Raw genomic sequence first — 22158 nt, 5'->3', positions numbered from 1 at the left:
TTCCTCTTGAATTTTTTTTTTTCAGTTTTAATTTATTCATCTAAAAAAAGTTTTCCTCCTACTGTAGAAGCTCAAACTCTCTTTCGAGCCAGTTGATTTGTTCTCACCTGCCTCCACACCAGCATGAGCTGCACACATCCATACATAGACATATACAGGATGGACTGTGCATTTATACATGTGTGGGTGCAACAATGGAAATAATGAGGGCGGACCCCCCCTGATCCAGTTCATTTCTTTAATTACCATGAGATGTCCACTGGTTGTCAACATCTAGGACATGCTGTGTATATTGTAAAGTAATTAGTGCCACTTTTCTTATGTAAGATATGGAATCTCAGAATATATATCTGCAAACCAGCCTCCCTGACGAGCCTGCTGCTCTCTGTAGAAAATATTCCGCAGTGTTAAAAAACAATAATGGCCGCCACAGAATGGAAGAAGATGGCAAACGAGCGGAGCCTCCTCAGAGAGTTAAGCTGGCTCTGACCCCTCTTGTACAAGACAGCGGTGTTGCTAATCCTGTCCACTTTGATGTTGAGCTGCAGCTCGGCTGAGCTCACATCATCTCTCTGTATTTAGCCTCCGCTCCCTGCCGGTGCAGGCTACAGGAGGAGGAAGAGAGGTGGCTTGATATGAGGGGCCGAGACGTGAAAGGTGAAGGAGGGGGGGACGGGTCAACACCTGTGATGGGCCTGTTACTGTGGGTGACCCCTCTAGTGTCACTTTAATCTGTGACACTTAGAGGGGAGACCGTCTGCATGTCCTTGAGCATCATCCAAAGTAGGTCAGCTGAACGACCGACCATTAAAACCTCAGGAAAAATCAAAAAGCACAGAGGAGCATGATGCAACCTCCCTCGGCTCTTAGACACCGGGCTGGCAGGGAAACTGCAGGGGGTCCAGTGATGGCTTTACTAGGGACCAGTTGTTCCAGTCACTTTGTTTTTGTTCTTTGATGCAATGGCAGGAAGATTTTTTTTTTCACAGCACAGGGAGGATGTGCAGGTTCAGGTTCGTGGTCAAAGACAGGAAACACAACTGAGCCCCGGTAGCATTCAGATCTTTTCTCACCTGATCAACAAGTGATCGTGGATGTTTCCGGCCCTGGAGTCTCATTGGACACACTCTAGGATGTAATACATTTCTTGTATCTACAGTACTTCATCCCCTCCTCCTTCATTCATTTCTATAGGCTCTATAGGCTTCTCTTCTCATCTCGTCATTGGTCCCAGTCAGTCACCTCAGGCAACTTCAGAGTTACAACATCAGTTCATACTCACAATGCCATGAAGTACTGACTCACAGTGCATAAATAATGTCAAGCAATCATATGGCCCATAATCCAAAATCACAAAATTGTTTAAAAGGACTAAGGAATCTCTACTCCTCACTCACAGTATTCAAATATATGTGCATATGCTGCTATTTGAATTGCAGAATAAGCAGCAAAAGATATTACAAATGCAAGTGTTTTCTATCCTGAAGATAAATGTAGGTACACGTTTCTCCTCACACCCAGTTCATTCTGTTCTTATACATGTAGCAAAAGGCTTAAATTTCAAAATCGCTTTGGCTACATTATTAACTGTAGCTTTTAAATGTATTTATGCATTAGACATAACAAATAAAAACACTTTGTCACTTTCCAGGTTCTCCATACAGGGACAAGGTGACCATTGCCATCCTGCAGCTACAGGAGGAGGGAAAGTTACACATGATGAAGGAGAAGTGGTGGAGAGGTAACGGCTGCCCGGAGGAGGACAACAAAGAGGCCAACGCTCTCGGCGTGGAAAACATCGGGGGCATCTTCATCGTCCTGGCTGCCGGTCTGGTCCTCTCCGTGTTCGTGGCCATCGGAGAGTTCATCTACAAGGCCCGCAGGAACGCAGACATAGAGGAGGTGAGCGGAGGAGGGCGAGGAGCTGCTGAGTGAGTGATGATGACTAATGAGTGGATTAGAGGTTATTCTCTCCGAGGAATCTGGGGTTTGTTATGAGATTCTTTTTTGTTAGTTGTTCTTAGCTCGGTTATATTTGCACTTGCTGGTAAGAAACTCAGTTAATGGATTTAAAGCACAGCAGTGTGTCAGTCTTGCACAGTAAGAAAAAGGGTTAAGTATTGCAAAGAAACATTGAGTTGGCAGCTCCACATGACAAAACATTCACATGATTAGTTCTTTTTCTTTGCCTTGGTTTTCCATCTTTTATGCTTTGCTCTGTTTTTTCTCTTTTATTTTCTTTTACAAATCTCTTCTCCATCCCCTCCTTTCTTTTCTTCCCATGCCTCCATCAGGCCTTTTGTTTCTTTTACGGGGTGCAGTCCCGTCAGTGTCAGCGGCGTGGATCCACCTCCTCCTCTGGCACCTCCTTATCTACTGATCTGGAGAGCGGCAGGCTGCTGGGGGATGACACAGAGTAGTCATGGCAGCACATTTACAGCTCATAACCCTGGCTACACCATAGGTTTGTAATCAGGTGTCCTTCTGCCTGTCCCTGTTGGAAATACCCCATCCCAGCCCTAATCAACAACACCATTCAACCTTCAATAGCCGACCCCTTGTGCACATTGCGTCCTTGCAAAATGCCTCTGCTTCTTGTGATGTCAGTTATCTTTCTAATACAGTTTCAGACCACCGCCGCACAAACAAACATAAATTCACTGACTCACTCTCTGGGTTACACCCAGGACATTAAAAGATAAAACATGTTACCTGTTTTGTTTGATTTTAAGCTCAAACTTGATTAAAATTCATGGTAGTTGGAAAAATGTGGCATTTAAGTTCAGAATGTCAACACAGACCTGTGCAGCGCTGCCCTGGTGTTAAGCTGTTTTTTCAGCCTGCACTGGTTAAGTAGCCGTCTAACACCAGCCCAAACGTTTTGCCTCATTCACCATAGTCTCAGTAGGCATCTGTGTGTACTTTGGAGGCAGACTTTCAGCGCCTTGTGGGAAATCAAAAGATAGGAAAAGTTATTTGAATATTTTCCTCCTCATTAAGCTCTTTGGTAGTCTGGTTTGGTTGGCTGAAATTTGGATAACAGTGATGGAGAAACATGTTGGGTTTAATTCGTCCCCTGACACTGCTCCGAAGCCAAGAGTAAAGTTGTGGTTTCATATATATAAGTGCTGGTGACTGCTGGATGTTTTATTAACTAGAGTAATGATGGATGAGGGAGACAGTCCTAACTGCACCACAGGACTCACCATGTCATCCATCTATAAGATCTATCTCTCTATAAAATACAGTCAAAAGAAAATATTCAGTTAGGTACAGCCAAATATAAACTATTATCACCGTTAAATAAAATAGAATTAATGCATGTAAAATAATTATGTAAAATAACTCATTATATTAGACCAGAATCAACACTGTTTTTGATGGGATGTGTTCTGTTTGTGTCGTTTATGTACAAATGTGTGTCTCAAAGTAAGTGGACAGCCAGGTACCAAGAAACTCTAAGTTTTGTATATTACAGGTAAACTAATTCCATACTTGAAATCCAAAAATGAATAAATAAATTGATTTTAAAAAAAAATAAAAAAATTCAGGGCTGTTATCTGTAGCTGCTGCTCCTCTCTCCAAGTCGTTGAGCTCTGGGTTTGTTATGAGTTAGTTTATAAGGAAAGGTTCTTAACTGATTGTGAGTGTTGCCGGTGTTTGGTGAGAAACCCTGCAGGAAGCCATATTCCTTTGAGGAGCCGTGGGCGACGCCTGAGGATGAAAGAGGAGGACCTTCTCTGGTCCACGGATGGAAGACGGACAGATAAAAAATGGGATGACTTTGTGCAACTTTGTGTGCGCGGAAGATAATTTACAAAATAAATTTGGCGAGCACACCGTTCGAGGAGGAGAGCAAAATAAAAGGCAAATAAACATGATTGAAGATTAATGAGTTTGGTGCAATGTATTATTGCGCAGAATCAAATAAGCCTGGGGCTTCTCATTTCAGATTGCCCTCTCTTTGGTAATTTCAAATAATTAGCATATTATGAATTCATAGCTCTCTGCATTAGGATGTTGCACAGCAGACGCTGTCCTTCATCTTTTGTCTGTGTAATTGGATTTTGTGATGAGACAACAGAGTTTACATGTCTTTTGCGACTCTTGTCATTTCTGCTGTTTGCCAGGTCAGACTTCAGACTCTCAGTCTCACATCCAGCTGCAGGCCACATTGCCAGAAGCCACTGCTAACTTGCAACACAGAATCTAAATTGACTTTGATTGTATCTTATAATTTTATGGATCTGCAGTCATTTTTATGCACATTCACATGCGGTCTTTAAACCACTGGCTCTAAAAGGTCATAACGAGTATTTTTAATGAGTCAGCTTTATTGGTGTCTGAACCTGATCCTTCCTTTGTTGTTCTCTTTAGCAGTGCGTATCTTTTAGCGCCATGATGGAGGAGCTGGGTATCTCCCTGCAGTGTTACAAAGGCATGCGGAGAAGGTCGCGACCCCACAGCGGAGCAAGGTCGGCTTGCATCTTCTGTCAACCCAAACGTACTGCAAAGAGAGAGGGAGGGAGACGCGACTCCAGCACTTGAGCCTCGGATCTAAAAAGGGCGACAGATCAGAGAGACTGCTGTCTGAATTCTCTCTTTGTGCTCCACTGACTGATATGAAGCTGTTCCCTCATCATCACCCCTATCTTTATACTGTATGTGTACGGATTATACATTATACTGTAGATGTAGTCGACAAAGTCTTGGCCTTGTATCAACGTTACTAATGTTTAAAGCAGCTGATGAATGAAAGCTCTCTCGTAGTGAAAAACCATTGCTGTTCCCTCATGGATGTAGTTCACTGTTGTGAGCAGTTTGCAGAGTTGGATCTTCACACACACACTTTATAGACCCCCCCATTGTGTAAATGTTCGACAACTTCACTGATTTTCAGAGTAAAAGGATTTTTGCATTTTTTTAAAACAGTCGTCCAATTTGTTGTTATTTTTGTTGTTGTATATGGTTGGCAGCGGTGTATGTGTGTGTGTGTTTGGTGTGGTGTGTGTTTCTTTGTGTGCCTTCCAGCAGGTAGCTTCAGCAGCTTCAGAGCAGATTGCAACAGCCAACCCTGGCCAGTGAAAAAAAAGATAAGGACCTCCAAGGAAAGTCAGGAACACACCTGCTGTTTCATACCCTTCAAGTGCCAACATTACAGACATCAAATCACTCTCTCTCTCTCTCTCTCTCTCTCACACACACACACATACACACACACACACACACACACATACATACAGAGCTGCACATAGCTCCACGAAAGCTTGTGATCATGAAATATAGCTGTCTGTGGACCAGAGAAAGGATGGGATACATGGGGGAGGGAAGGACAAGATGAGAAGTATTTTTTTTTTGTTTTTTTATTTCACCTGTGAAATTCTCAGGGGGTCAAAGACAAAACACAATTTCTTTGTTCCCCTGGGAACTGTCTTGTTTTTCTAAAAGTCATTTTTTTGTCCTGTTTGCTGCTGTCGAATTTAAAAGCCTGAGGGGAGATCTTAGCTCCCACTGGTGACAGTGGATCCCAGTGGATGTGAACAAGGAAGTGAAAAGCTGCTGCAACGAGTTCTGCTTCCCTTAAAGTACTTGACATGTGTCTTGGCGTGCATGTTATATACACTAACATACATGCCAACAGCTTTAAGGGCACTTTATACATAATTTATGATCCAAACATGCAACCATAATATCAACATAAGACCTGTATTTTGGAAATCCATCACATTGCAGTAAGAATCCCTTATGAAAACTCATATTTAAAGAATACATGCTTAGGTAAACTTTATGTAAGACTAATTTACATATGAGCTTTTCCTGTAATCACCACTCAAACAAACACATTTACCCCAGGAAGCTCTTTCACCTGGCAACCCACTGGCCTTGACCTCTAATGTCACAGGGAGTCAGAATGAGAAATGACAACACTCACATCATCCTCAGCACAATCACCTTCTCAGCAGCAGGAGAACAGAAAGCTCCGGTGGCAATCATCACTGACTGACTCACACACACACACACACACACACGCCCCTACCAGAATTTGAATAAAGCTCCACTCATCAGGATCCTGCAGCAGGATAATCAACGCTGATGCCCAAACGCACACGAACACATCAAGTTGACACCGGCGCACAGGAAAAACGAGCAAACAGTTGTAACGGCGTTAATACTGTCGGCCCAAAGAGTGTTACGTGATTCAGGAGCCCCATTCCACAAAAACACACACACACACAGTTTCCTCAGGTGTAAGTTTGTTTACATCCTCAGAGTGAAATAAATGAACCACAGAAGAAGATCATTGGAAGAGTTCACCCATGCTCTTTCTATCTTTACCACCTCCTGCCCAACCCTCTTCTCCTCATCAGCATCTACTTTCACTCCCTCCTTCCTTTTTCACCCCTTTAGTCTTACGTAATGCACACCTGCCCCATGCAGTTTTTATGGAAAATCTCTTTGATGCCAAGAAGTCACTTTTTGGGAATAAAACCATCGCTAAAATCAGTTATAAGTAAGAATCAAAGCTTATAACTCATGCACATGCTTAGAAATAATAGTGACAACATCACTATGACACGGATCAGAAATAAAAGTGTAGAGAAGATGGATGGATCACTGTGAGCATGGGACAGTAATACATATCATTATCACTCATGTCAGCATCTCAAATATCAAAAAACTGCCCAGCTAAAGCAACCCCACATTTCAAACAGGGAAGAGCAATGAATGGGTATAACTGCGTTATAAATTGCTCAAGTCAGAGGTTTTTGTTGTGACATGTCTCGGGGTGGATTGTGCGCGCCGGTTTGTGTGCATCCTTTGAGAACTGGACCAAGCTTTTCTTAATCTCTTCATGTAATGAGTTTTCTCTTTTTTGGTATTCAGATTAATTCTGGGATTGGGCTCAGTCCAACGTAATAGCGTTTGGTTGTCTCTAATCTCCTAACCCCATAATTCTTAATCAAAACCAAAGGCAGCATTTTTTTTTTTTTTTTATCATTACCTAATCCGTCATGAATGAGGCCATGGATTACAACTCTGACCTTGCCATCCTATTCCTACGAGCAGGACTTTTCTCCTTCTTACTAACCTTAGTTGACCTCACCTGAACTCTTGCTCTGCCGTGGAACAACTTTCCTCTCCTCACCTGTGCTCATAACCTTGTTCGTTTGGCCAACAGAGACTATTTGTCTCAATGATCTGGAAGCATAGAGTCTAACGACCTTGGTGAAGGAACAACAGGGAGGGAGATGAAGGGATAGTGGCATCTGTCTGTTTAAAGAGGGTCAGAGGCTATGATCCATACATTTATTCCACATGCATAGATGGAAAAAAGAAGATTGAGAGGAGGCGGAGGAAAGAGACAGCCAGCTCAGAACGGTCAGTATGTGGAAAAATGATCCAGAAAGCACTGAAAACCATGACCATCTTTTTAAAACAAAACCAGCTGCATTAAAAAGTGTCTTATATAATGAGGTATTTGTTCATTTCTTATAGAATTAGTCAAAAATCTGCCTCCTTGTGTGTCACACTTGTAAATCCCCTCAACCTGTCGAGTCTGGCTTTACACGAGTCGCTCAACTGTAAACACAAAGTGCAGGAGAATCAAACCTAAACTATGACTCCAGCATGAGAGAGTGGCAGACGGTTGAGTGTGTCCCATCCATCACAATGAGATGAACAGTCTCTGGGGCTGATAAGCCAGGTCTGTGTCAACAGCCTGTCAATGAGGACAAACGAGGAGGAGGAGGACTCTTGGAGGTGCAGAGCATCATTTATCTCTATGTTTCTCTCTCTCTCCATCTCTGTCTGTGTTTCTCTCTCGCCACCTGAGAGCCCAGCAGTAAATAATTCAGGGGGAATGCTGTCATCTGCTGGCGTGCAGGTGAAGTGGCCTTATGGATACAAAGCAACGGATCAGTAAATCAAAACATTAAAACAAGCCTGCGCAGCAACCGCAGGGCTGAATTTATGATGCCGCCTTTTTTCTTTCAAACCCTTTCTCACAGGCTTGAGGTCAGCTTATCATTATTACAACGCTGCGTAGGCCTGTTATGAATTCTGGTCATGAAAATAATGTCGAGGCATAAACAGAACAGATGGAAGGCAGCTTGCCTCTTCCTCCAGTTTACAAGTTAAAATCATGTAAACTTTTGTTCATTTGTTTGGATATTATAAACAAGTGCAACCTGCTGTGTTTCTGTTTGTTTCAGCTTTGCCATGATGTGAGCTTCAGATAATCCGGGGGAGTTTCAAATGGTTTATTTATCTATCTTAAAGACCAGGAGAATCTTTCTCCAGCCCATGAAGGAACTCTTAATCCTGCAGTTTAAATGAAACAGAAGATAAAAATCACAGATGTTGAAGGACATGCTTTTCAGTGGACAGCTGTAATGGAAGCCGTCCTGGTGCATATTGAGGATGAATAAATCACAAGATTTAATTTGCATCCGTTAAAAGAAATACAGCTGTGTAAATGTTTTACTCTGTTATAGGAACACTCTGGTGATGTAGTTCTGCATCTCCATAAAGTTAGGGGACTTGACAGGTTATGGCGATGTGGGAACTTTAATTAAACAGATATTTAAAAAAAGAAAGAAGATTGCAACACTGAAGCTGGAGGCAGACTGTGGATGTTTCTAAGACCCTTTGTCTCAACTCATAAAGTTTTTGACAGTAGTTTATATTTGTCTACTGTAGATTTTTACCAACTTCACCACTATATATTTGAATGATGATGAATACAAATAGTTCCTTTGTCACAACCTGCCCCTGTCCCGAGGCAACTCAAGTGATGCATATAAGTTTACACTACACAATCTCCCTGCGGTTCACTACGAACAAGAACTCACCATTGTAATACACAACAGCTGATCAGGGATCAACAACAATAAGCTGTTGTAATGGCGAAGATCAGCAAAGATGAAATGGATCACATTTTACCCAACAGACTTCTCTTCTTCACACAAGTCTGACACAATTAGACTACAGCCTCCAATTTCATTTGTGAAGAAGTCCCGATCTGATGACATTTTTGCTTTTAGATGTTTTACACAGTGGCCCACTGCAAGTTACAGGAAAACACATGCAAAGACACAAACATGGTGTTCATTTAGAAAACATCCTCATCAATTCCACAATGCATGTGCTGCAAAAAAAACAAAAAACACATGAAATAATTCCTCCTCTTTTTTCCAACCCCCTCAGGCTACGTTTAGAATCAATCTAATACAAATTACATAATTATATCTTCATCAGTATCAGTACTAATCAAAATGTAGACTCATTCAAAAAAAGGGGGGGGGGAAGCTGTATTATCTTACAACTTACTTTGGTTCTGCACACTTCTTCACACAGCCATGCAGCTCCATGTGCAAGCCCAGGAAGGAAGTGGTCATGCATGAAATTGATCACATGTTTCTGAGGTCATCCCATGAGGTCATCTTTTATTGGAAGTGTCACTGTTACAGCCACTCAGTCTTTCTCCCATACTATTGCTCTGTGTGGAAGAAAGACTCAAGACTCACGTGTTAAACTGATGGAGTGTCCCTTCATATTAACCCTATGAGTCACAACAGTCTTTATAGTGTAATGCATGAAACTCCCCTAAAGTGTTACAAGTGTGTCACCTGGGTTTAGGTGTGTTTACCCTCCCTAAAACCTCCCTCTCACAAGATAAACACACGAGGGTGGGGGGGTTTCTCTATTTTCCTCCGCGAGAGCTATTCTAGCAAGAGATATTCATTCTGAGCAACTGCCTCATTGCACAGCTATTGCACAGCCAAAGACCATCCCGGCATGACCGTGTCACTCAAAGCAGTGCCGGAGCTATGGGCATTTTTGCGGGCTAAAGTCATGTCATCTGAGACATTTAATTGGACCCGGGCCGCCACAGGGGGACAGCGGACGGCATTCCTCCCCTGGCTGCCTCCCTGTTGTGTTGCTGTGTGCGCCGCGTGGCTGCGGGTCCGCGGATATTAACGTGTCCAATGCCCACGCTAAGTTGAAAGCTGTTGGAGTTTCTTTTGAGAGTGTGGAGGGGAAGAAAAAAAAAACTTTGAGAAACAGAAAACAGTCCATCTGGAGTGTCCAGAGGGGAGAGGAGGCCAGTCCTGTGAGAGATACTTGTGCCATCTTTTGCTTGGAATTTGCGCAGAGAGGCGATCTGCGCGTTTTTTCTGTTTTTGTTTCCTCCTGATCCGACCGGGTGGGACAGACAGGACCACTCAGCACCGTGGGACGTCCACTACCACCTGAGCTTAAACTTTACTAAACTACACTGCATTTCCTGGCTCGTGCTCGCAGCTGCCTCAGGTAACAATAATGGCCTGTTGTGTCTCTTTCAGCTTCCCACTGCGAACTGCTCTCCATCCTAATGTAAACTACTGTTTGTGCTCATTAATGTGCACTGTTTTCCTATTTTTCTCACTAACACCTTGTTATGCTTTATGACCACACCTTTAGAGCATCACAACTTCTCACTCTTTCAACTCTTTCCAATAACCCAGAGAGACGTGCATGCAAAACTCAGGCTTCTATAGTATTACAGTACTTGATGTTGTAGAAGGTCATTGAGGTTTGCTGTGTGATACAGAGGGTTTAGCAGGGTTAAAGGAGGCAAATGCCCTGATATAAAAAGCATGTACCTTCACTGGAAGGGGTCATGCAGAATCCAGACCTCAGAGCCAGTCTGTCAAAGCTCCCTAATTATTTAATCCCTCTGCAACTCTAAATGCATGACCACTGGCTGTGTGTGTGTCCGTCCGTGTGAGTGTATGTTCAGAGGGCTCCGTACCTTCATAGCTGTGGTTTAATCACATGCTTTATCAACTGGTCTGCAGACTTTCATTCTAGCCGATCGCTTCACCTGCTGAGTTCACGTGTCAGTTTTTCCTGCTGGGAAAGGAAACTGGAATTAAAAACAACCCTGAACTTTATAATTTCCACGCCAGATTTGATTCAGTATAAACATCAAATCTGAAGCTCAGACTGTTAATTATGATCAAGCAATTGGTTTGTTTCATAAAATAGTTGAAAGAAAAGTGAGGATAAAGTGCTGAAAGACGACCTAAGGTGGCTTCCTCACTTTTCAAGTTTGATTCAAGTTTAAAATAAAACCCACACATCCAGTCACAGCCACGTGAACCAGACAGAGACAGGAAATCATCATCTAAACCTCTTGAATTATAGATTATTAAATGTTTTCACTTGACCAACCAATCATGCCTTTGTTACATCATCACTGGTCTTTGATGAGATCCTCGTGATTGTGCTAACAGCTCTGTTTTGTGCCTGTGGCCTCGTGAAGGGATAAATGATCACCTCAACCAGACGAGTGTCTCCTGATAAATCTGAAGTTAGAATCGCCTTCAGCCTCGACGACACATCAGGTAAACACTCACACACACACGGCACACACAATATACACACACATGCATGCATGTAGCCATCCACAAAGCCCCCCTTATCCCACACACACACCTGTCTGGTATCTCAAATCATGGTAACATCTTATTTTGAGTGTAGTTGCACCTATTACTCAAGTGATCATTTAACACCTGACGAAGCCCGGAGCTCTACTCTCACTGCATTTCCAGTATGTGTGGAACACATGCACAGCATTCCTCCCCCCACCAAAACAGACCAGCCACAATCTGCCCGCTGCAGCCCCCCCCTTACCCCCACCCCTCCTCCCATCACACCCCACCACTTTAACTGTGTTCATTCTTCTATGCTGTAGCTGAGACAGGTGCTCCCTCTATTTCTGTAGGACCCGCATCATATTAAAAACAAACCACCACACGCGCATCTGCAGCTGTGCACTTTGCAAAAAAAAAAAAAAAAACATCACATGTACGCACCCTCACAGGAGGTTGATTTAAAACAAAACATGCACATGTCTGTCCTGCTGGATGGAGCTAGGTGCTGTCTGTCTGTCTGTCTGTGTGTCTGTCTGTCAGGATGTTTTACTGCAGTGGGGCCAGGCCCTGGGACGGCAGCTGCAGCAATGCAACAGCAGAGTCAGGTTTCTCCTCTAATACTAACAGTGTCCTGCTGCCTGATTCACTGCTCAGCTTTTAGAACACTGGCCTATATTTATAAGCAGTTAACACTTGCGGTCCTACTCCACCCCCCCCCGGATCCCTCCCCTTGTCTTTCTCTTAGGAAGTGAGATAAGGAAGCAAGACGCTCAGATTTGACCCTGAGCAGAGACACACTTGACTCCATGTTTCGGCTTTTAATTTCCACAGGGCAACAATGTCGTCTTTCAAAATGTGTCCTCATATCCATCCAGTTTTTAGACACACCCATTTCAGTTACTTTCACTTTGTTTCCTGAAGGTGCTTGCTCTCGTTGTGGGCTGCTTCACTCTTTGATGGATCTTAAAGCAGAAGTAAGCGATCCGGTGGTTTTGGTTAACTTCTTGTCAGCCAATGGAGTTAGCAGTCCCCGCCCTCGTCCCTACATCACCATATTCACGCGCATCCCTTGGCTGCACACACAGAGAGGACCGCCCCTTTATGCCGTTCTCTCTCCTCATTGGATAAAGGTTGTAGGATACAAGGAAAGTCTTCTCCTCGGCTTACAGCAGAGCAGAGTGACTGACAGACCCGTGTTTCAGACCAAACACTCTATATAAGTGATTGCTGTCGGAAGATAGAACTATTTATATTAAAGGTTGACTATGTAGAATGACAAGAAAAACAACAGAAAAAGAATTCCAGCAGTCGATTGCCAGACCGTTGCTAGGTAAAACGGGCCGTTGCTAGGGACTCCGCTCTGATCAGAGGACAGCAGAGGAGGAGGACTACGGTATTAGGATATTTACCTTATGTTTCATTTTTACCGTCATTAACAGCATAATAAATGACTTGTAGCTTGTTACAGGGAGAGTGGAGGCTCTCTGCCTTCCACACCGCTGCTGCTCAGAGCCTCAGAGCCTCCGCTGTCACTGCTCTCCTCAAGTTGGAAAAAAAAAAAAAAAAAAGGAGCTCCGTGGCACCGAAAGTCCGCGACGATAAACGTGCTTATGACAGATAAGACTACACAAATACACCCATCCTAACATGTATATGATAATCCATTCATCCACCGATTGATTATTAAAAAGGCTTGGTTGGAAACAAACGCATCCGACCGGGAGGAGGCAGGAAAACAGCGGAGAACTGAGCCACATGTCGGCTACAGGCAGGTACGAATGTAAACAGAACGTTGACAGAAAGTCATTGTCGAGCCCGTCAAAAATATTAAAAATAATAATTCAGACAAAAAAATTTTTTTTTATGGAAAAGCAATACTTTCATTCTGTACCCCTCTAAAGGCCCCATGGATGTATTATTTTTGAAAAAATATAGCTTTTAATAAATATTCTACATATTCAACCTTTAACACAAACATTCTGCTTACTTCTGCTTTAAACATCACATCAGTTGCACAGTATCATGCTCACACACCTTATTTTAGTTTTAGCTGTAGCTCCAGACATGTTACGACCCTGAGCTCCAAAATCAAACTTTGGATGTTCCCCAGGCGATCATGTTGTTGTCTCTCTGAACTCCTGTTTCTCAGCAGGAGGAGGGGGGGACTGAGACCTGCACACCGTCTGGGGATCATCCTCTAGGCCCTTCATGACTTAATGCCAGGCATAGTTATAACCCCACGCTGTGTCAATCCTAAACATGAGAACTGTATTTATTCCACATCATAATTGGCCCCTTGGCTGCAGGCTGGTCCACTAATACTCCCGCTTTTAGAAAGTTGCATCATCCCAGGATTCTCCACATGTGTTCCACCTCCAGGGGGACATTACTGGCGAGGCAGAGGCTGGTGCAGACAACCTGTCTGTTTCTGTCTGTCTGGCTGTCTGGCTGTGTGTCTGGATGTGTGTCTGTGTGTCTGAACCTCCTCTCTGTCCATACATCTGGCCTGTCTGTTCTCTCTGTGTTTTGTCTATCTCTGTGTTCCTACTCTGCACGTCTTTCAGTGTGACAGCTCATTACTGCTTCTCAGCAAGAGATGGTGGCTCATTTATACGTGTAGCAATGTGTTGCTATGTTGTTGTGTCATATAAGAGGCCCCTATAGTGTTTCATTTTGGGCCATTTTATGAGGCGGGGAAATGCATTGAAGGAAGCGCCTGGAGAGGAAGTAAATTTAGCGTATATGAAGGGCATAAGAATGTGAAAATGTAGACAGTGAGAGGACATTATTCACTGTGCTGATTCACCAAATGAAGCTGAGATAACTTTCCAAAGGAGATGGGAAAGATTTCCGGCTTTTTAGGCAAACGGCCATTAATGCCCGCCATGAAAGTCAACCTGCAGGGAGATTAAGCTTGTACGCAGTCAATCACGGTGCTGAAGACAAAAGCTTGTTCATTAGAGATTCACAGACTTCACATTGTCCTCCAACAGAAGCAGACACAGATAAATTCCAATGATCCAGTGTTTTCGACACAATCAATGCACGTAATCGCCTCGTGATTCCAACTTAAATGTGAGAGAACAGTCTGTCGCAGAGTTGAGGCATTGCAGACTGATTTTCATTGAGTGCTCAAATGAATGGAAATGTCTAGAGGAAAGAAAAACAATCTAAGAACCAGAGTTAGAAAGTACAAACACTGAAAGTAGAAGCATCGGCAACTTCACCGATGATAACAAGGCATAAATACAACACAACATACAATAAGATATGGAAACATTGCTTGAATATACTTATATGCAACACTTAAATGTGTCATTGCTGCTGATACATCTGTACATTAACGTTACAACTGCAACTTGTACTTTTAACAGTTAGATTTTACTGCTGCTTTTACTTCAGTACAAAGTCTAAATCTATATTAATTAACAGTTAACATGCAGTTTATAGTGAATAAAAGCTATAAAAATACTAAAAATATACTGTTAGTATCATTTATAATGTTGTGTTTTAATATGTCACAATATATGTTAAACCATTATCTTATTTTCTGGTTTTAAGCTCAGGATTTAATGAATGACTGTCTCTGTGTGATTATTTTTACAATAATCAGTTGGGTTGTGTTTCACAGATGTCAAAGATGTGGAGGAGCTCTCTCAGACTTTCCCAGACCTTGAGCAGCGGTTACAGGTAAACACAAGATACTGTTGCATCACATCACATTGAATACACAACCAGGCAGAGCAACACAACAGCAGAGAGGTAGAACACAGATGAGAAGGCAATCATATAAAAAGAGAGAGAGAGAAGCTATTACTGTTTCAAATTTCATGTCTGGCTCTGTTTTTGTGGTTTGATGATGTAATTTTCTTTCATGTAAACATAGTTTGGATTTTAGATATTCTTGCTCACTAGCTGTATCGTTATTATTCTCTCCATATTTTGTACAAGGATAAACAAGTTCACATTCAGTCCCTCATGAGAAATCATTCTGGGCGTCACCAACAACAGAAAGAGGTGGAGAGGAAAAGTTAAACAAAAACTGAGGAGATTAAGAATTTACCTCAATTAACCTGAAACAAACAGTGGAGTAAAGCTGACAAATAAAAGGCTGATGATGTAAAAACCGAGGGTGGATTTTCCGTTGATGCTTTGTTGAATGTCTAAATAAGGAGAAGCTCAGGTTTAGTTTATCCAGCCTGTGAATCAGTGTTTTCACTGTGTGGGCTCACTCTGATATTAGCGTTGTCATTGAATTATCCTTCACCTAGTGCCAATGCCAGGGTCACGTAAAGTGCATGTTGCTGTAGAGTATCAAATGAGAACAATAGTAAGCTGGTAAATGATACTGTAGCTGTGATACACTGTACTGTTTCACTGTATAAAAGAAGGAAGGTAGAACACCATAGTTCACATGGATATGTAAATAAAACCATTAAAGATCTCATATAGTGTACATGTTACATGAATATACAATTGCCGTATCTGCAGCTAAGTTTAGAAGTTGAGCACAGATAAAAGACACAGAGGTAGATGGTGGGAGATATCCTGCAATGGATCAAAGTTCATGGCAGAGTCGCCTGTGGAGCTTTGTGGGAACGATCAGAGGGTCAGCAGCACTTTAGCAGCCTTTTAGATTAAGTTATAACTAAACAATCTTGCTGGTGAGAAGGGAATTTATTCTGCAATAATCAGCTCTTTTGATCAATTGGTTGATTATTTATTTTGCTTGTTTAAATTTAAAAAAAAAAATGCTTTCAGCTTGCGAAATGTGAGGATTTGTTACTTTTCCCATTGGTCACACAAAACAAGTCTTTGACCTTAGAAAAGTGGGACAGACATTTTCCACCACCCTCAGACATTTTTAAGACTAAACAGCCAATGATTCAGTGTAGAAAATATTCAGCAGATTAACTCGAGTCATAAGGGGCAGCTTTGTCAACAGTGTTGTTCCAAATATCAGATCCAGGTTAAATGTTACTTGTGTGATGTTTTTGTTTTTGTTTTGCTTGATATCTTTAAATCATATAATAACTCTGCATCTGTGTGACCGGTTGCAGCCGGTGCCTCCCTGCGTGTCTCTGAGAGAGAGCGTCCAGGTGTACAAGGAGCACTGCAGGATGGCCAGAGAGTTCCACCAGGTCAAACACGAGATGACAGCTCTCGAGGACCGCAAGTAAGCCTCTAATCAATCAATTACTTCTATATTACTGATAGTAACTTAGACGACAAGAAACTGACTCCAGATCAGAGAGTTTTGTGTTCAAATCATGGGAGAAAGGAGTGAAACAAACGAGGAGTGAAAGAAACTGCTTAAACATTCACTGATACATTATCAGCAGTCAAAGAAACCAATTGAGAATTTATTAGAATCGTTTGCTGTAATATAGTTGCACATTTAAAGTTTAGGGCTTGGACACTGGCTATAAATGCAAACAGCTTTAGAGCAGTGAGGTATTTTAAATCAAATGTCCACCAGATGGCACATGTTAATAGCCTGTTTACAGCATTGAGCACATGGCCCACTGAGAGCAGTTCCCTCAACATGATATTGGAACAGCTGCTAATGTGTGACTTTCATTTCACATGTATTTGTTGTTATAATTACTTTTCAATTAGAGACAACATCATCAAGCATCTACAGGGATGAGTGGAGTTCTGGAGGTCACACTTAGCACCGGGATTATTTGGCTGATTCTGGCTCGTATTCGGGCAAACTAGCAACGGCTGTAACTGCAACGACTGCAGGTGTATGTAGTGTGTATGCCTGCAGATAACAGCACACAAGCACATACACACACGCACACACAGCTACACACAGAGCACACTGTCCCCTGTGTCCTCAGCAGCTGTGGCTAGTCTTAGCAGAGGGATTTTCAAGGCCCTTTGCTGTTACCCTACCACCACACCTATACAAACAAAAAGACACACACACACACACACACACACACATTCGCACACTCAACCTACACCAGTGGGCTAAATAGAGAACAGCAGGCAGACTCTGATGGGATGAGTGTAGCCTTGAGTTTAGATAAGAGCGTGATGAGTCAGGTTGGTAGAAACTCTTTTCTAATGCAGACACTGATCTCACACACAAATAGATGCACACACACACACGCCTAGACATCAGTACACAAACGGTTCTCTTTCATACTCAGGTCACAACATCACACACCAATGATTAATCACAACAGTGACGCTATTCCATGGAAGAGTGTCTGTGTTCATATTTCCTGTTATTGGTCATGCACTGTTAACACCAGCATATGTGCTACAATGAAAGTGTTTGTACTTCCTTTGCTGTCATAGGAAGATCATATTCAGATAAAGAGGAGAGCTTTAGACATGTACTGTACAGTGACATGATGAAAAAGTGAAAAATGGGAACTATATGTTAACACACTGTGTTAGGGATTTCCCAGAATTTGCCCACAATGCTGGTCTGTAACATTTTCCTTCTTTTTTCTTTTGTATTTTTTTTTATTTTACAAAGTCAGTTCAATCAATCCCATGATGCCTGTGAACTGAATCTTATTCCACCAATGTAGCACACAGAAATGATGAATGTTAGTGTTCTGAAAGCCAAATGAGATTTAGAAACCCCCGTCAGTGATTGTACTGTAGAAACACTGACTCAGACATTACCATTAAGTTAAGTGAAGTTTAAGCCTATTACTGGTGCCAAAAGAAATTACACAAGAAATAGCCCCATTGTGAAAACATGATTTTCCTGAACAACATAAATGTCCACAAATCTTCATTGTGTTACACAGAGATAAAAGGACAAAATGAACTAATGTGATAGTGTGAACCTCTTTCAATGACATAAAAGTGTTGTATATACGGTAAATTAGATGAGGTTTTGCTCAATCTGGGCTCTCTGCTTTCTGGATGGATTTTTTTTTGATTGAAAAAGATCTCTTCCCCTTTTTAAGATTGTCTGTGCCCCCCACCCACACACACACACACACAATATGCTGTACACATTCAAGTTTCAACTTGCTTGCTTCTAAAGAAGGTAAAACCTGAAGAAGACACGATGCCTTTCAACACAGTTTCAGTCTGTGAGCTCATTACTACATTATTATGTGAGTACTCGTTAGTTATGACTACATCATTACATGAGTACTCTATGATTATTACTGTACTACATTATTTAGTCAGTCCTCATTACAGTACTACATAACCACATGAGTACTATGCAGTAGTAGTATGCAGTAGTAATTAGCTTACTGCATCATGCCATGAGTACTCATAGCATTACTACAATATTTCGTCAGTACTCAGTAGTCTTTACTACATTACTGTATTGCATGAGTACTTAGTATGACTAGATTATTAAATGAATGCTCATCATGACATGAGTACTCAGTAGTTATTACTACATTATTAGATGTTAATGTATTACATGAAGACTCTACTACTCTTATCTTCAAACTCAAAACTCTCATTTTGATCTACACATCTATGGAGACAGACAGTGCACACAGACAGACAGATGCATAGCTGGCAAAGTACTCAAAAACCTCTGTGCTTCTTCCCCCTACAGTGAGTGTCTCCAGTACCACATTTTCCTGTGCTGACAAACACACAAACAAACAGCGTTTTTCCTGCAGCTGAAAAATTGTGGTTAAAAATCTGCACTTAATTAGCGTTAAGTTCTAAAGGCATACATCACATGTCTTTGTGTTTGTGTCCAAAAATAAACTATGTCACCAAGGCAAATTCTTAATCTTGGATTAACAGGGAATTTAAAGTTTGAGTCTTGATGGTGGGTATGGACAGACATACATATGTTTCAGTTTATATCAAGTTATGTCTTTTTTAATAGTTTCTTATTTGTGGATCTGCAGAGAAGATTTGAAATCATTAGTCCCCTGTCTACAGTTACACAGAAGAGGTTGTAAAATATTCATCATTCTGTTTAGAAACGGACTCTTTATAACTTCAAAATACAAAAAGTTCAGACACTCATTTGTAATTTTGCATAAACACACAGACGTTCAGACTCAGGCGTGAGGCCGTGACACGTTGTACACACACATGCTTATATAGCCTTTCAAAGTCCAAAGTCTGCTGGCTGTTTGCCAGGTCATTCTGCCTAAACAGTGCCAGGGTCTTTCAGTTCAACTGGTTTTATTGGGAGAGGGAAAAATGTAGTTAGTCATGTCGAGCCGCAGAAACACTGTCGCAAGATGAACGGACGGGAAATGAATGTGTCCACCTAAATTTAGCATCACACAACAAACAACAGCGAACTTTACCTTCACTTCCTGAGTTTTACGAATGAAATCATCCTCTAAAATGTTTCCCTTCCTAAAAACTGAGTTGTTTCCTAAAACAACTCAGGTTTTATCATCTACCACACAGAATAACTCAACAGACATGAAGCACATTTTACTAAAAAAGTGTGGCCCCTTAGATAATCATAATAAGCAATAAAAGAAATCTTTTCTCCTCACAGAGGCCAGACCTGCCTGCCTCAATAGATAAGGGTGATGTACTTTTGGTGCACTTCTGCTGCTTATAATATAGCTGTTAAATGAACAATCACACATGATAGTAATTTAGATATGCACCAAAAAATCATCAGATAATATTTAATTATAGATAAGGACCAAATGTGTCGAATATCTATATATAAATAGTATTTAACATCATGAATATTTCACCATATGTATGAGTACTCAGTGGAGTAGCAGCATAATTTCGTTTTACTAATGTATAATGACAATAAAGGCTTTCTAATTCTAATATGTCTCATTCACGTCTTCCCGAGCCGTCACCATGCAGGTTTCCTCTCAGCCGAGGGCCTTCCCGTAAGTTTTTGTTGTTTCATGGTGATTTAAATCTTGTTGCCATCCTCCCACAGTCCCACAGAAACAGGACAGCTGCAGACTGTAATTTTCTCATAGGTATGAATGTGTGTGATCGTCTCCCTTTATCTGAATTTGGAACCTGCCATGGGTGTTTCCCCGCCTCCAGCCAAGTTCATTCTGGGACAGTCTCCAACTTCAGCAGCAGCTGAGAGGGAGAAAGCGGGAAGAGGCAGGAAATAAACAAATGTCTCGACAGTCAATTAAATGTCAATCCTGGAGAAATGCTGAGGTTTTTGTTTTGTTTTTGTTTTTCTGTTTGCACCTGTTCCTAAGATCTCTAAAATCTCACTTTGTCCATGTAGGCGTAAGTTGCTGGCCGAGCTGGTGGAAGATGAGAAGGTTGCCATGGAGATAGCCCGCCTGGAGGAGGAGTTTCGGCGTCTGACAGAGGAGAACCGCAACTTGGTGACTGTCCACAACGAGCGCGCTCAGCAGCTGGAGAGCCTCTGCCTGACCAATCGGACGAGGCAGGACTCCTCGTGACCTCAGACCTCCGCAGAACCTGAGACCTCCGGACATCCAGCTGACACCAGGCCAGGGAAAAACAAAACAAAACAAAACAAAACAACAACAAGCAGGAATATAACGGCTCAGCTGTTAGTGCTCAGTTCACTCAGCTACAGCCTGTGAATCAGCTAATTACACAGAAAAATAGGCCGTGTTCTTTCTCGTCTGACTCATCTCTTTGAACCGCAGATGTGCTGTCATCATCAGTGTGAAGTTGTGATAGTGATTCCACCGAGCTACAACACAAGGGCATTTTTCTGAATACTGTTTTGTTGTTATGTGATCTTGCAGAAACCTCGCTGGTTGCTATAGCGATAAGATCACAGTATATATTCATACAGTGTCAGCTGAGCTGTGAATGTGACCAGATATTTTTGATATGTGTCTCAGGCCCTGTGGAGACTCTGAGGTCTGTGGAGGGAGCCAAAGGCGCCGTGATGTGGTCCAAATGTTGTTTTGAGGAGTGTTTCCCCTCCCCCCTCCCCTCCCCTGCTCTCTCAACCCCCCCAGTACTTGCCTGTCAAGTTCCTCTTATGGTAAAAAAGGAAATGAGATGAGTGTTGGGCACAGTGTTGGTGAATGGGGAATCATAGCCATTGGTGCAAAAAAAAAAAAAAAAAAGGGAGATTTCCCATTTCACAATAAAGTGTCTGCTGTGACACAACACTGAAGTAAGAGCTGTACATTTTTCTTTTTTGTGAATTTAGCCGTGGAGTGTCACTCACCTGTAGAAGGGGAAGCACAGCACGAGATAAACTGTTGCTTATCGTCTTCGTCTAATAATAAAATGCATTTTGTTTTAACACCAGCATCAGTTCCTTACTGTAGTTTCATTTCTCCAGGCCGGTGTTTGCTGTGTGCTCTATGACCATATCGCTCTGCTTACTTGGAAAAAGGAACTAGATTTTTTTTTCTTTTGTTTTGCTTTTTTTTTTTCATGAGGAGATTAGCTCATTCTGGAATTATGAAACAGTCACCTGATTGGCCGGCTTGAGTCTGGCATCTCTCTTCCTCCTTCAAAACATGTGACATTGGCTACAGTGCTTTGTAAGGATGATTATTCTACTCTGTTTCACCCTGGTACTGTAGCTTTTAAGATACATATTTTTCTTTATTCTTCATAAACAAATCACTTACAAAGATTTTTTTCTACACTGCAGTTTATCCCATCATAGATATTTTGTTACCTAAACTTTAAAACCCACAGAGGACAAATATTCAATTGGATTAGTCTCTGTTGGTTTTACAGCTGTTAACCTATTGTACCTCTGCTGGCCGGGCATGCTCTCTCTCTCTCTCTCTCTCTCTCTCTCTGACTCTCTCTCTCCCCCACACACACACGCACACAC

General features: G+C 42.0%; 2 protein-coding genes and 1 long non-coding RNA gene across 11 annotated transcripts in view; 2 read left to right on the top strand and 1 right to left on the bottom strand.

Moving 5' to 3' along the window:
* grik1a (glutamate receptor, ionotropic, kainate 1a) overlaps positions 1 to 4914 on the top strand; it is a 36184-nt gene extending 31270 nt beyond the window's left edge. For 2 of the 8 annotated variants that reach the window (XM_085798464.1, XM_085798462.1), the window contains 3 exons: positions 1652 to 1902; positions 2295 to 2464; positions 4381 to 4496. In XM_085798464.1, the coding sequence (XP_085654590.1) occupies positions 1652 to 1902; positions 2295 to 2420 (377 nt within the window). In that variant the 3' untranslated portion in view covers positions 2421 to 2464; positions 4381 to 4496. Of the gene's footprint in view, positions 1 to 1651; positions 1903 to 2294; positions 2465 to 4377 lie in introns of all 8 variants that reach the window. The other 6 variants (XM_085798465.1, XM_085798460.1, XM_085798467.1 and 3 more) reach the window with 5 other exon arrangements.
* A 4848-nt stretch (positions 4915 to 9762) lies between these two features.
* Positions 9763 to 21617, top strand: map3k7cl (map3k7 C-terminal like). The gene is made up of 5 exons (XM_085798458.1): positions 9763 to 10314; positions 11309 to 11390; positions 15052 to 15110; positions 16481 to 16596; positions 20605 to 21617. The coding sequence occupies exons 2-5, from the start codon at positions 11315 to 11317 to the stop codon at positions 20783 to 20785; spliced, it is 432 nt and encodes a 143-aa protein (XP_085654584.1). The 5' UTR covers positions 9763 to 10314; positions 11309 to 11314; the 3' UTR covers positions 20786 to 21617.
* LOC146974811 (uncharacterized) lies at positions 20213 to 22158 on the bottom strand. Of its 2 annotated transcripts, none has more exons than XR_015037629.1 (3): positions 21535 to 22158; positions 20565 to 20825; positions 20213 to 20447 (listed from the first exon to the last, which is right to left on the bottom strand). It is a non-coding gene; the product is annotated as an uncharacterized LOC146974811 (long non-coding RNA). The 2 variants fall into 2 exon arrangements; XR_015037628.1 differs by having other exon boundaries at positions 20592 to 20825; positions 21633 to 22158.

The sequence above is a fragment of the Trachurus japonicus genome, chromosome 14 (genome assembly GCF_045865225.1).
Source record: "Trachurus japonicus isolate A0001 chromosome 14, Traja_1.0".
Lineage (NCBI taxonomy): Eukaryota > Metazoa > Chordata > Actinopteri > Carangiformes > Carangidae > Trachurus > Trachurus japonicus.
Note: the sequence above shows the minus strand (reverse complement) of the source record. Positions and strands in the feature narration are given on the sequence as shown.